Genomic DNA, 15117 nt, shown 5'->3' on the forward strand with positions numbered 1-15117 from the left:
AATATTTAACTAAAGATGTGTCACACCTTGTCTCTTTAGTGTTTCCTTCCATAAAAGTTTTCATTTAGTCTGTTGAATTCGTTCTGTTCTCAAGGATGTCCGTTTCGAGCCGTAGTAGTAAGCAGCTATTGTTTTGCATTTACTTCGTTTCCGTATGGCGTGAGATGCATTGCTTGGCTTCGTACAAATTAAAGAGGCCGCCCTCAGCTTTCCTTTCTGTATGTTCTCTGTTCTGTGCCCACATTACATTGGCAGTTGGTATCCAACTGACAAAGTTTTCCTTCAGAAACCCATAAATACAATTTCGCCACTTTCAGACATTCCTACATGTTCTGCAATTTTTGGATAATAGTAGTTCTTGTTTCAAAATTGTGGGTTCTTGTTCCAAAATTTTGCCTGCCAACCTTTCAGCCATTCTCAAGGTGAGCCACTTGCAAGATTTTTAAATCGCTTAACACAATATTATGGAGTAATGCACATGCATGAGAAAGAACATTAAGAACATCAGATAGTAAACATTACTTACAAAGAATAAAGTGCAAGTCAATTTCACATTGTTTTTTGTCCAAGAGAGGTAGCTTGTCTTTTACTTATTGCACTAGGAATTTTACACAACACAAACTTGTCAGAAAGGGAAGCATCTTCTTGCTGTTCCAAGTAGTCCAGAAACTCTTCGGCCCATTGAAATGCTGATGCATGACCGATTATTATTTCTCGAATTAAAGGAATGTTGCTATCTTCCACTCTCATTCACCTTCTTGGATTTCCCTTGTATTCTCTGAGCAATAGCGTCGACACTTGAGCTCCGATGACCCGGCTCAGTGCATGCCATATCAAACCGTTCAGAAATATTCTCTTTATTAAAAGTTTCGCACCCTGGAATACTTTCCAAAACAACAGCTAATGTTGCTAATGAGCTGTCTTATTTGTTGCCAGAATAACTGATTCTATCAAGTTTGAGATTAGTGTTTTTCTATGACTTGGTCGTGGTTGATTGTTCAATCCTGGTTGATTGCTTTGTCTGAGACACTTCATAAATTGCATCTAGCACAGTCAATTGTTTCCAGAATGTTTGAAGATTGCTGATCTCATCAGTAAGCTTTCGTAGCAGATTTCCTCTTCATTCAGATGCACTGCTGCACTGTCCAGTAGCGCAGTGTCCTTGCAGGTAGACACTCCAGTGTTAAATGCTCCATGGCACAAAGCAGTTATGGAGCCATGTCTGAAATATTGTGTGATCCATCCAGGCTCCTTTCTGGTGAAAATAATGGACAGGTAAATTGTGCATTTCTTTTGCTCTGAAACAAGGTCATTTTTTAGCTTTAACTATTTCAACACACTCAACTTTATACGAGTATGATCCTGTAACCTTAGCACAACACAACCCAGTTATCTTGCCCTTACAGTACTCAGTTTATAACCGTGTGCACTACACTCTGTCTCGAGCTAAAGTCTTTGTCAGTAGACGTTGCCAAAGTGGCCCAGTTTCGTCGATGTTGTATATTGGCTCCAGCTCTAAATTTTCTGGTGCAATAAATTCCTGGAAATCTACAAAATTCAGAAGGAGCTTTATTATCTGCTCTTAACCTTTCTCCTCAGAACACAATCTCCCATATACTGTAAAGCTGTTGAAATCTTGTTAGCCAGCCAGAAGATGCATTAAAATCTCCTTCAGTCCCCAAGGTTTGGAAGAAAAACTGAGCCTATTTGGTAAATCTTGAGCCAGATTCTTGTGTGCCCTGTGCTCTTTTCTGCTGGAACCATTCCAACACAGCTTTATCCAGTTTTGCATATGTAGACGTTTTCATAGTCTTCCACTTTGGCAAACCTATAGATGAGTCAGAACTGTTAGAAAATTGAATTATTTTGTCTTTATTTTTCCAAATATCACAGATTATTGGCTCATACATGTAGTAAATCAGTGCCAGATTCCGCGAGTCAATACTGCATTCTTAGAGTTTGTGTCTTATTTCCAGTTTCAGCTGTACTGTCAGCGCAAAACGTTTTTGCTCCTCAGACCTTATTCTGGCTTTAAAAAAAAAAAAACTACAGTATCGATCGCAACAATATAATTTGGCACTTGACGTGCTTGAGCAACACATTGTGCACTACAGTCATGTCATAACATGACACCGGCGTCCACTCCCAGGTAAAAGGAAAATTTTCAGCGACTTAATCACCAAAGCAGATAATCTACAAAGCGGATTGAGAGCTTACGCTATATCATTTTCATAGGATTTAGACAAGACTAGTAGATTCAGCTGTTATAACCAATACGTTGTTAAAAGTGATGTTGCTGTTGTAGCATATCGACCATATTTGGTCAAATAATATGCCAGAGCGGAAGTGAGTTGCAACAGAGCCAGCCACAGATGTGCGAGAGTGTTATGCATTGCAAAGCAAAACATGGCCGACTGGTATTGCGAAGCAGATCCAGTTTGGCATGGTATAAGGACAGCCAACACTGCAATATGCTGACGGAAGAATGGAAGCTTTTCCTCATTTGCCACCACGGAAGTGTTTTAGAGTACATGCCTTAAGCCTTAAATGAACATAGTCTCGAGCATATAAGACTTAGCAGTTCTTGTAGTAAATGATTATCGTCTCAGTATCACAGCCTCCACTGCAAGCCTGCGACACCCGTGAGACATCCCAGAATGCATTCGGGTCTGCTGTTTGAGCACGAGACAGGGCAACCTGTAACGAGCGAGCTGACCGCTTCCCAGAGTTCACGGCCATTGTCAGCTGTGCTGCCGTACTGTCGACGTGGTCGTGGCCAGAGACTTTGCTGACAGTGGCATTCGAGTGGCGCCACACTAGGCCCCACTCCTTGCACTGTGAGCAATGTTGGGTGTCAGCATGAGAGGTGGCTGGATGCCTCACTAAGTTTTTCCTGATGTATTATGGCCGAGGGCTGGAATAAAGAAATCAATTTATCAAATCTATTGTCTTCGTGACATCTCATTTCACTCCCCACTGGTGACAACGTGAGGGGCATTAAACACTGTAAACAGTATTGACTATATTACAGTTAGAAACTGTGTGTTTTATTTGGGAGCACCTAGCGATTTCCAAAAAACTGTAAGTATAATTTGAAACATTTGCTAAATGTTTCCCCATTTATATGCTCAACATCAAATGATTAACACATGAGCTATTTGTAACGTAATGGGATGTTTGGAGCTGTTTTATAAGTGAGAGTTTAATTCCTGAAAGAGTGGGGTTACTGGTCGTTGCTAGACCCTGTATATGACACGAAATAAAATCATAATTTATTTTATCCATGGTGGCCTGCAAAGCCCACAGTTTTGTGTACAAATTTACCTTCAGACTGCCGAATACTTATGCCAATTTTACTATTCTCCCTTGAAGACAGAGGAAATCTCTGTGTAAAACAGCGCAAAGTAGAAACTGTGTGCCTGCCTTATACTTCAAAATGGCAGACATCTCGCAATTTGTGCTCTGTGCAGTTTTGTATGGGGACCACCTTCTCTTTAAGATAGAAACAAACAATTTTCAGAAGAAAATTATTCAATCATGCGAAGATGGAGTTAGGACGAAAACTAGTTATCGGAAAATAAATTGTCAAATTAGTAAGAGGTACGGCTAGTTTATATGGTTCAAATGGCTCTGAACACTATGGGACTTAACATCTGAGGTTATCAGTTCCCTAGAACTTGGAACTACTTAAACCTAACTAACCTAAGGACATCACACACATCCATGCCCAAGGCAGGATTCGAGCCTGCGACCATAGCGGTCGCGCGGTTCTAGACGGCTAGTTTATAGCATATTTTTTGTTGGTAGTTCCTGTAGTTCCTGTAGTATTTTACCACACCCTTTGCAGCCCTTCTATTTCTTGGTCATCAAATTAAGAAACATTTTCCTTCAAATATTGCACGTACTCAGCCGTATTAACATAACACGTATTACATGCAAAAATACATGGACCAGAAAGAAACACAAATAATGTAACGAAGTTGCTGCTACTTATGTTTGATGTACCTGGTGATACAATATTAAAGACACACAGACACTCGGACACTATAGTTTAGTTTGGACTTCCCGTCATAGTGTTAAGGGTTCAGGCTATGATGTCAGTGCTTTCCATGTGACCTATCTAAACAATTTCTGTGAAATGGTTAAACTTCTCTCCCATTTTGTTGTTATATGTGTGCAGTTGGATTTTGGAGTGTCACAGAATTTTATAACTGATGACATTTAGATTTGTATTACAGTTTATTTTCCACCACTATTGCAATTTCAGCAGTAATTATTATGAAATAGAATACTGTGAAAACAAAAGTATAAATCACAATCAATTGCTCAATGATAGTGAGGTGTTTTGAACATGTTTTTGTTGTTGTTGTTGTTGTTGTTGTCTTCAGTCCTGAGACTTGTCTGAAGCAGCTCTCCATGCTACTCTATCCTGTGCAAGCTTCTTCATCTCCCAATACGTACTGCTGCCTACATCCTTCTGAATCTGTTTAGTGTATTCATCTTTTGATCTCCCTCTACAATTTTTACCCTCCACACTGCACTCCAATACTAAATTGGTGATCCCTTGATTGATGCCTCAGAACATGTCCTACCAACCGATCCCTTCTTCTTGTCAAGTTGTGCCACAAACTCCTCTTCTCCCCAACCCTATTCAGTACCTCCTCATTAGTTATGTGATCTACCCATTTAATCTTCAGCATTCTTCTGTAGCACCACATTTCAAAAGCTTCTATTCTCTTGTCCAAACTATTTATCGTCCATGTTTCACTTCCATACATGGCTACACTCCATATAAATACTTTCAGAAACGACTTCCTGACACTTAAATCTATACTCGATGTTAACAAATTCCTCTTCTTCAGAAACGCTTTCCTTGCCATTGCCATTCTACATTTTATATCTTCTCTGCTTCGACCATCATCAGTTATTTTGCTCCCCAAATCATCATATGGGTATAAAACAAAATTTAAGACTGGATTGAGGATTTTGTGTCTGGGAGGACACAGCAAGTTATCTGAGATGGAGCATCAGCGACAGAAATTGAAGTAACTTCAGGTGCACCCCAGGCATGTGTGTTTGGACTGTTGTGTAATAATGTCCTGACAAACTATATTACTGGCCACCAAAGACTTTTTGCAGACAGTGCAGTTAGCTACACCGCAGTCTTCTCCCTGTTCCTCCTCCTCCTCCTCCTCCTCCTCCTCCTCCTCCTTGTAGTGTTTGTCTCATCTATTATGGAGTCTGCATTTTCAGGATTTGGTGAATTTTTATTTCCATATTTAATCCTATAGCCAGATGCCCTTCTGATGCCATGGTCCTCCAAGTAACCTGAGGAATAGAAGTCTTATGTGCCATCTGTGCATGAATTGTGTAATCTTTTTTCTGTGTGTATCATATTCAGCCATTTTTGTATTGTACTCTTTGGGGCGCTAGTTTTGGACCAGCCCAGAATTTGCCTAAGTAATTATGGGAACCTCCCTATAGACCATATGCAGGCCAGCCAGTGAACCAGTCCACCGTGTGAATTTGGCCTGGATCTGGTCCATTCCCTGCCTTTGCAAGCTAACGGGCTGCTCACACTACGAGAGCGAGTAGTTACGTGTAATGCAGTACTGCGTGAAAAAATCTTCACGAGTATTCAGTCCTATCTTAATAAGATTTTAAAGTGGTGCAAAGAGTGGCAGTTTCCTTTGATGACTAGAAATGTAAATTTGTGCACTCATAAAATGTAATAACCCATGACTACAATATCAGTGAGTCACAGTTGGAAGTGGTCACCTTTGCAACTATATTAGGTGTAATTTGTAGGGGTATGAAATGGAAAAGGCGCATTTGTAAGTAAATCAGGTGGCAGATTGCGATTCATTGGTAGAATATAAGGGAAATGTAGTCAGTCTACAAAGGAACAGTTTACAAAACACTTGTGTGACCCTTCCTGGAATATTGCTCAAGTGTGCAGGACACAGACCAAATATCACTGACAGGAAGTGTTGTAGTTTACAAAGAAGGGCAATGCTAACGGTCACAGGTTTGTTCAAGTCCGCAGCTTGTGGTCTAGTGGCTATGCCGCCTCTGGATCACAGGTCCCTGGTTCGATTCCAGGCAGGTTTGGGGATTTTCTCTGTCTGGGAACTGAGTGTTTGTGTTGTCCTCATCATTTCATCATCATTCATGAAAGTGGCTAGATTGCACTGAGTAAAGATTGGGAATTTGTACGGGCTCTGATAATCGTGCAGTTGAGCGCTCCACAAACCGATCATCATCACAGGTTTGTTTGACCAGTGACAGGAATAGTGAAATACAAGAACTGGGCAGTGCCTGAAGGCAGACAAACTATTCTGTGAAGCCTGCTTGCAAACTTTTGAGTACCAGTATTAAGTGGTGAATCTCGGAATATTCTACTGCCCCATACAGTTAATGCTACAGGTACAATAAGATGAGATGAGACTAAACACAACACACGGACAGAGGCATTTGTGGAGTCATTCTTCCCGCACTCCACAAGTGAGTGGAATGGGGCAAAACCATAATATCTGCTACAATCTGAAATATCCTCTGCCATGCATCTCACAGTGATGTGCAGACTACAGCAGATATAAATGTAGAATGCGAAAACAGGGTCTCATGCATTCAGCTTTGAAAATCTGTTTCATAGTTAATACAGTTCGTCTGATTCGCACCTTTGATTTTCCAGTATGCCACTTGATTTGTAACTGAAATTGCAGTCTTATTGGAAAATGAATTGTGAGACCTGTATGAGCTGACACTGTTATGATTTTTGTAATTTTTGAGCCTGTTTTCCTTAATCATTAATGATTTGTGTGTTTATTTGAGTGGTAGTCTTTTGCAAAGACTATTGCTATACAACAGCAACAAATATCATTTTACTTTCCCTGCCACAGGCATTCTGCAGATTAGAAAGTTTTTCATTACATGCAGTAAAGCTTCGTGAGTCGCGAAAACTATTTATCGGCCCTTTCCAAATGGAATGATGACAGTGGGTTGTTACTCTTGCCATTTGCAAAGAATGTGAAAAAAAAATTGCTGGCACTTTCATTATATACTTTTTCGAAAAAATTGTCGTTAGAAGCTAATGATTCCTTTAACTGCATTGGTTCTCATGTGCAATGCACTTTATTTGTTTGTTTTGTAATGGGTATTGTGTATGTTGCTTGAAAGGAAAAGTTTTTCTTTGATTTGTGTGGACAGAAGCAATAAACAAACATCTTAATACTGATGAGGTCATATCTTGTGAACTAAGAGTCATACAGTGACGTAATTTTGCAGGTACTTTCAGTGCTATTGTGCATAGTGTCTATGAAGTGTGGTATGAATAGAGTTAGTAATAAAGAAGTAATAGAATGAGATTTTCACTCTGCAGTGGAGTGTGTGCTTAACAGAAGTTTCTGTTAAGTTTGGAATGTAGGAGACGAGGTACTGGCAGAAGTAAAAGCTGTGAGGACGGAGCGTGAGTTGTGCTTGGGTAGCTCAGTTGGTAGAGCACTTGCCCGCGAAAGGCAAAGGTCCCAAGTTCGAGTCTCGATCCGGCACACAGTTTTAATCTGCTGGGAAGTTTCAAGAAGTAATAAATTACAATGTTATGCCTCGTGCAAAGTCTTACTGTCTCAAAATTGAAAATGTAGTAAATGATAAAATGTTTCAAAAAAAGTTTCATAAAGGTTTGAAAACATGTGTAAACTTCGATGGAAGTTATTCTCAAATACTGAATGAATATAGAGGGTAGTTTTTGCACCTTGAGTTACAGTACATCAAGACACACACACTTTCTTACTGTGTTTCTTACTGTAATATGTGTCTTACCCTTAAAATTTTAACATAAAAATATAGCTCTTAATGAGTGGAGTATAATAGCATTTAAAGTTCTAAATTTGGGTTATAACTACTTAGAATACGGGAAATCAAATTTTTGCTGACCCTGGGAGCCATCAGATAAGCAACCTGAAACTGGAACCATGCACCATGAAGTGAGTTAGCTGTTTAATAGTGTAGATAATCGATAAGATGTATGTTTGGGTTACTTAACAGACAGAACTACTGTTTTTGGGCCCCTGAACAGCTTTGTGTAGTACTTGAAAGACATCTCCACTCCCTAGGTGTGGCAGGTGTGGTGTGCCCTAGCTGCTGTCAGTGTACTTAGGCCTTATTTTTCCGAGGATGCCGGCATTAATTGTGACAATAGAGTCCAAACATTTTGTATGCATGCTTAATACATTCTCCTGTCAGAATTTGATAGAGGACAGATAAACGGGAGGAGTCTGTATTTTCAGCATGACGGTGAGACATCTCATCACAGTGAATGTGTCCTGTTCAGTTGCTGGTCGCCTCATTTCTCATTTTGGTCATATGCTGTGGCCACAAATGTGACAAAACTTGTGCACTGCTTGGGTATTTGATAGTGTGTTCCTATTCAACAAACCCCAAAGCTTAACAGAGTAGAAAGCTGTTGTTAAAGAAGAGGTGTGTTTGATTGACCAACACCTGTTTGCCCTAGATATGAATAACTTCCAGCAGTGTTGGAAATACAAGAAAATGGTAGCACTAGGATAACACAATTTTTTTGAGAGTGACCATGTAGATAGACATGCTACTGTTCATATTTCCTCTCTAGCTCACCCTGTACGAATTAGCTCTGTGTTTATCGGATTATGTTTCATATGTGCCATTTAATTGCCAAATTTTTGGTGTGTACTGCATGTCTTTGTTGTGTGACTCCACTGTTGTCCACAGGTGTGAGAACAAAGAGTTCATAAAAGCTCCCAAGTTGGAGGATGTAGCCGAAGTATCGGAGAACTCTTCGGACTCGGAAGACGGTAAGGCATCTGAGGTGGGCGACGAGTCATTGACGATTGGTGACCTGAGCCTCGTCCCTCAGAACGTGTCACTGTCACCTGACCCGTCGCTCCGGATTGGCCCAGGGGGCCTGGAAATCTCTTTGGACGCACTCGCTACCGAGAGTGATGATAGTGTGACCGAAGTGTGAGTGTTTAACAACCTGGATTCTGATTCCTTCTTTTTTTCTTCTTGATTCTAGAAAAATATGGTAAGGCTAAGCTGTGGCCCTCATATGAATATAAATTGAAAGTACAAATTACTGTAAGCAGTCGCATTTCTTGTTTTTCCCACTACACGTTTCGGATAACTAAACCCTCTCATCAACTGAATTTATGTCATTTAATAAGGTGACTTCTGAGAAATCTGTGGTCTCAGGATTCTCTTTTTCCAGTCCTGTTTTTGTCAGATACAACACTGGAAGATAGTGCCACAGATTCGGTACAATCAATCTTACATACAAATCCTCCAGGCCTTATTAAATGACATAAATCCACCTGAGGGGGACGGGGTGTAATTCTACAAAATGCATAGTATGAAGAATAAGAAATGTTTTGGTCGAAGTAATCTGTATTTTCAACTTTTTCTGGAAACTGCCAGACCATACCATGGCCAGCAAGGTCGCCAGACCTCTCTTCAGTTGAGAACATTTGGAGCATTATGGACAGGTCCCTCCAACCGGCACAGGATTTTGACTATCTAACATGCCAATTAGAATTTGGCAAAATATCCCTCAGGAATTACATACAGCAAGTCTATCAATCACTGCCAAGCGAAATAGCTGCTTTCATAATGGCCAGAGATGTGCTAGTGCAGCATGGACTTACTCAGTTTTTGAAGCTCTTTCTCTTGGAGTTGTTGTTGTTGTTGTTGTTGTGGTCTTCAGTCCTGAGACTGGTTTGATGCAGTTCTCCATGCTACTCAGTGCTGTGCAAGCTTCATCTCCCAGTACCTACTGTGACCTACGTCCATCTGAATCTGCTTAGGGTATTCATCTCGTGGTCTCCCTCTACGATTTTTACCCTCCACGCTGCCCTCCAACACTAAATTGGTGATCCCTTGATGCGTCAGAACATTTCCTACCAACCGATCCCTTCTTCTAGTCAAGTTGTGCCACAAACTTCTCTTCTCCCCAATCCTATTCAATACCTCCTCATTAGTTATGTGATCTACCCATCTAATCTTCAGCATTCTTCTGTAGCACCACATTTCGAAAGCTTCTATTCTCTTCTTGTCTAAACTATTTATCGTCCATGTTTCACTTCCACACATGGCTACTCTCCATACAAATACTTTCAGAAACGACTTCCTGACACTTAAATCTATACTCGATGTTAACAAATTTCTCTTCTTCAGGAACGCTGTCCTTGCCATTGCCAGTCTACATTTTATATCCTCTCTACTTTGACCATCTTCAGTTATTTTGCTCCCCAAATAGCAAAACTCCTTTACTACTTTTAGTGTCTCATTTCCTAATCTAATTCCCTCAGCATCATCCGACTTAATTCGACTACATTCCATTATCCTTGTTTTGCTTTTGTTGATGTTCATCTTATACCCTCCTTTCAAGACACTGTCCATTCCGTTCAGCTGCTCTTGCAAGTCCTTTGCTGTCCCTGACAGAATTACTATGTCATCGGCGAATCTCAAAGTTTTTATTTCTTCTCCATGGATTTTAATACCTACTCCGAATGTTTCTTTTGTTTCCTTTACTGCTTGCTCATTATACAGATTGAATAACTTCGGGGAGAGGCTACAAACCTGCCTCACCCCCTTCCCAACCACTGCTTCCCTTTCATGCTTCTCGACTCTTATAACTGCCATCTGGTTTCTATACAAATTGTAAATAGCCTTTTGCTCCCTGTATTTTACCCCTGCCACCTTCAGAATTTGAAAGAGAGTATTCCAGTCAACATTGTCAAAAGCTTTATCTAAGTCTACAAATGCTAGAAAGGTAGGTTTTTTAAGGAACCATTTGCACTCGAGCACAGACGATATTTAATTTACTGAACTTAGATTATATGTATCAATTTTTAAGACAAGAGAAAGCAAAACATAGGAATTAACACCGCTCTCTTATTGCAGCCAGTAGGCATCAGCACTCTTGTGTCATTTGTTGTCCTAGAAGGACGTAATATTTTGTGTGGCTCCACAGTTAGCCATATTGATACTTATTTGCAGAAAGGAGGTGCAGAATTAATAAGTCGCTCTCATTTGTGAATTATCTGCAATTATTTACCTAGAATTTTACGTAAGTGTCATTCATATCGTAATGTATAGGTTGAAATGAGCACCTGTTTTATTTAATCGTATGCTTTTCTCTGTTTTAGTAGTTTTAGTCACCCCATTGTCATGATTGAAGCTGAAGTCAGATATCAGACTTTGTCTTCAAAAAATATATAATGAGCCCTGGCTACATTCCGTACATCTTTGGACGTGCGATGCTCGATAAATTCATGCTGTAAATTGCATTTACTTTATTGTGTGACCTCAATGGACAATGCTACGTAAGATTTTATGAAACATTAAGAAATTCAATTCCAATCTTAAAGGCGAAACATACTTTAATATCTCAATTACTTATCCAAACAATTATTATTATTACAATTTATTATTATTATTTTATTTTATTTTTATTTGTTAAAGTTCCTCTTTCCTTAACTAATCTTCTAAGATAAGTCATAGGATCAGTATTGCCTCGCGTGTTCGAACATTTCTACGGAATCGAAACTGATCTTCCCCAAAGTCGGCTTCTACCAGTTTTTCCGTTTGTCTGTAAGGAATTCGTGTTAGTACTTTGCAGCCGTGACGAGCTGATAGTTCGGTAATTTTCACACCTGTGAACACCTGCTTTCTTTGGGATTGGAATTATTATATTCTTCTTGAAGTCTGAGGGTATTTCGTCTGTCTCACACATCGTTCTCACCAGATGATTTTTTGTCAGGGCTGACTCTCCCAAGGCTATTAGTAGCTCTAATTTAATGTTGACCACTCCTGAGGCCTTGTTTCGACAGGTCTTTCAGTACTTTTGTCAAATTCTTCACACAGTATCGTATCTCCCATGTCATCTTCCTCTGCATCCTCTTCCATTTCCATAATATTGCCTTCAAGTACATTACCCTTGTATAGACACTCTATATACTCTTTCTACTTTCCCTTCATTGATTAGAACTGGTTCTCCATCTGAGCTCTTGATATTCATACAAGTGGTTCTCTTTTCTTCAAAGATTTCTTTAATTTTCCTGTTGGCAGTATCTATCTTACCCCTAGTGATAAATGCCTCTACATCGTTACATTAGTCCCCTATCCATTCCTGAATAGCCATTTTGCACTTCCTGTCGATCTCATTTTTGAGACATTTGTATTCCTTTTTGTCTGCATCATTTACTGCATTTTTATATTTTCTCCTTTCATCAATTAAATTCAATATTTCTTCTGTTACCCAAGGATTTCTACCAGCCCTTGTCTTTTTACCTATTTGATACTGTGCTGCCTTCACTACTTCATCCCTCAGAGCTACCATTCTTCTTCTACTGTATTTCTTTCCCCCATTCTTGTCAATCATTACCTAATGCTCTCCCTGAAACTCTGTACAACCTCTGGTTCTTTGTTTATCCAGGTCCCATCTCCTTAAATTCCCACCTTTTTGCAGTTTCTTCAGCTTTAATCTACAGTTCATAACCAATAGATTGTGGTCAGAGTCCACATCTGCCCCTGGAAATGCCTTACAATTTAAAACCTGGTTCCTAAATCTCTGTCTTACCATTGTATAATCTATCTGATACCTTCTAGCATCTCCAGGCTTCTTCCATGTATACAACCTTCTTTCATGATTCTTGAACTAAGTGTTAGCTATGATTAAGTTATGCTCTGTGCAAAATCCTACTGGACAGCTTCCTCTTTCATTTCTTATGCCCAATCCATATTCACCTACTATGTTTCCTTCTCTCCCTTTTCCTCACCCCTCGCCCCTCACCCCTCCAGTCACCCATGACTATTAAATTTTCGTCTCACTTCACTATCTGAATAATTTCTTTTATCTCATCATACATTTAATCAATTTCTTCTTCATCTGCAGAGCTAGTTGGCATATAAACTTGTACTACTGTAGTAAGCAGGGGCTTCGTGTGTATCTTAGCCACAATAATGCCTTCACTATGCTGTTTGTTAGTAGCTGACCGGCACTCCTATTTTTTTATTCCTTATTAAACCTACTACTGCATTACCTCTATTTGATTTTGTTGATTTTGAATTTATAACCTTGTATTCACCTGACCAGAAGTCTTGTTCCTCCTGCCACCAAAGTTCACTAATTCCAACTATATCTAACTTTAACCTATCTATTTCCCTTCTTAAATTTTCTAATCTACCTGCCCGATTAAGGGATCTGACATTCCACACTCTGATCCGTAGAACGTCAGTTTTCTTTCTTCTGATAACAACATCCTCTTGAGTAGTCCCTGCCCGTAGATCGGAATGGGGGACTATTTTACCTCCAGAATATTTTACCCAAGAGGATGCCATCATCATTTAACCATACAGTAAAGCTGCATGCCCTCGGGACAAATTATGGCTGTAGTTTCCCCTTGCTTTCAGCCGTTAGCAGTACCAGCACAGCAAGGCCGTTTTGGTTAGTGTTACTAGGCCAGATCAGTTAATCATCCAGACTGTTGCCCCTGCAAATACTGAAAAGGCTGCTGCCCCTCTTCAGGAACCACACGTTTGTCTGGCCTCTCAACAGACACTCCTCTGTCGTGGTTGCACCTATGGTACGGCTATCCCCACCAACAGCAAGGCCCATGGTTCATGGGTTTTTGAATAAATCATCGAATTTTTCTAAAGTTACAATTGTGTGTTTGTCTGTACATGTACATCACATCTAGTGATTTCAGTCCCATTTGGATAAATCCTTCATAGTGCCCTTTTTCTCCTCAGATTGCATTTTGCTGTTAAAATAAAAATGATATGTATAGCTTTGTACGGGGTGTTCAAAAAGTCTCTCCGCAGTGCCGTATGATTGTTCTCGTGCCTGGGTTACTTCCCTTCAAGTGGACTCTCCCAACATTCCACTGCCTGGGTTACTTCCCTTCAAGTGGACTCTCCCAACATTCCACTGTTTCGTTTATCTCAGCCAGTGTCAGTAGTACCATTTGTGTGTGTTGTTACGTGTTGACGTGAACGTTTAAGTTTAGTTCCTTTGTTCATTTGTTTTGTTTGTGTCGCAACCGCGCATACAGCTTGCATTTCAATGTCACTGCTTGCTGATGTTTCTGATGATCCCATAATTTCACAGGGACTTTGACCTCCAGTCACCTGACCTAACACCACCTGACTTTTTCTTCTGAGGTGCAGTGAAAGCAACTGACTATAAAAACCGTCCAAAACCCATTGATGAATTTAAAACTGCAATATCCACATTCACTGCTTCTGTTACAGAAGAATTGTTACAACTTGTGTGTGGAAACATGGTAAGATGAATTGAGTTGTGCATTCAACAACAGGGGGGACACTTTCAACATTTAATGTGAAAATTTGTAAATAAAAATGAATATTCAATAAATTAATAATTTGTATTTTACTGAGTTTCGTTTTGGTATATTCTCTGCGGCATATAGCATGCGGAGCTAACAATCATACGGCGCTGCAGAGAAACTTTTTTGAACACCCCGTACATATAAGTTTCATCATTGTAGGGCAAAATCAGAAAAACTTCTAAAAGAAAACGATTGAGTGTGTAGCACTCAGAATCTACACTATGTGATCAAAAGTATCGGGGCACCACCAAAAACATACTTTTTTCATATTAGGTGAATTGTGCTGCCACCTACTGCCAGGTACTCCCCATCAGTGACCTCAGTAGTTATTGGACATCGTGAGAGAGCAGAATGGGGCACTCTGCAGTCAGGTGATTTGGTGTCACTTGTTATATGTCTGTATGCAAGATTTCCACACTCCTAAACATCCCTAGATCCACTGTTCCCATGTGATAATGAAGTGGAAACATGTACAGCACAAAAGCGTATGGACCGACCTCGTCTGTTGACTGACAGAAATTCCATACTGCATCAGGATCCACTGCAAGTACTATGACAGTCAGGCGGGAGGTGAGAAAACTTGGATTCCAAGGTCGAGCGGCTGCTCATAAGCCACACATCACACTTAACTCCTGTAAATGCCAAACGCTGCATCACTTGGTCTGAGGAGGCTAAACATTACACGATTGAAAAGTGGAGATGATGTGTGGAGTGTGACAAATCATGGTACACA

General features: G+C 40.0%; 1 protein-coding gene across 1 annotated transcript in view; it reads left to right on the forward strand.

Moving 5' to 3' along the window:
- LOC126108483 (uncharacterized) overlaps nucleotides 1–15117 on the forward strand; it is a 118780-nt gene that overhangs the window by 88905 nt on the left and 14758 nt on the right. Inside the window, exon 6 of the mRNA XM_049913739.1 lies at nucleotides 8749–8997. Within this exon, the coding sequence (XP_049769696.1) occupies nucleotides 8749–8997 (249 nt within the window). The remainder of the gene's footprint in view (nucleotides 1–8748; nucleotides 8998–15117) is intronic.

Source organism: Schistocerca cancellata, chromosome 11 (genome assembly GCF_023864275.1).
Source record: "Schistocerca cancellata isolate TAMUIC-IGC-003103 chromosome 11, iqSchCanc2.1, whole genome shotgun sequence".
NCBI classification, from domain to species: domain Eukaryota; kingdom Metazoa; phylum Arthropoda; class Insecta; order Orthoptera; family Acrididae; genus Schistocerca; species Schistocerca cancellata.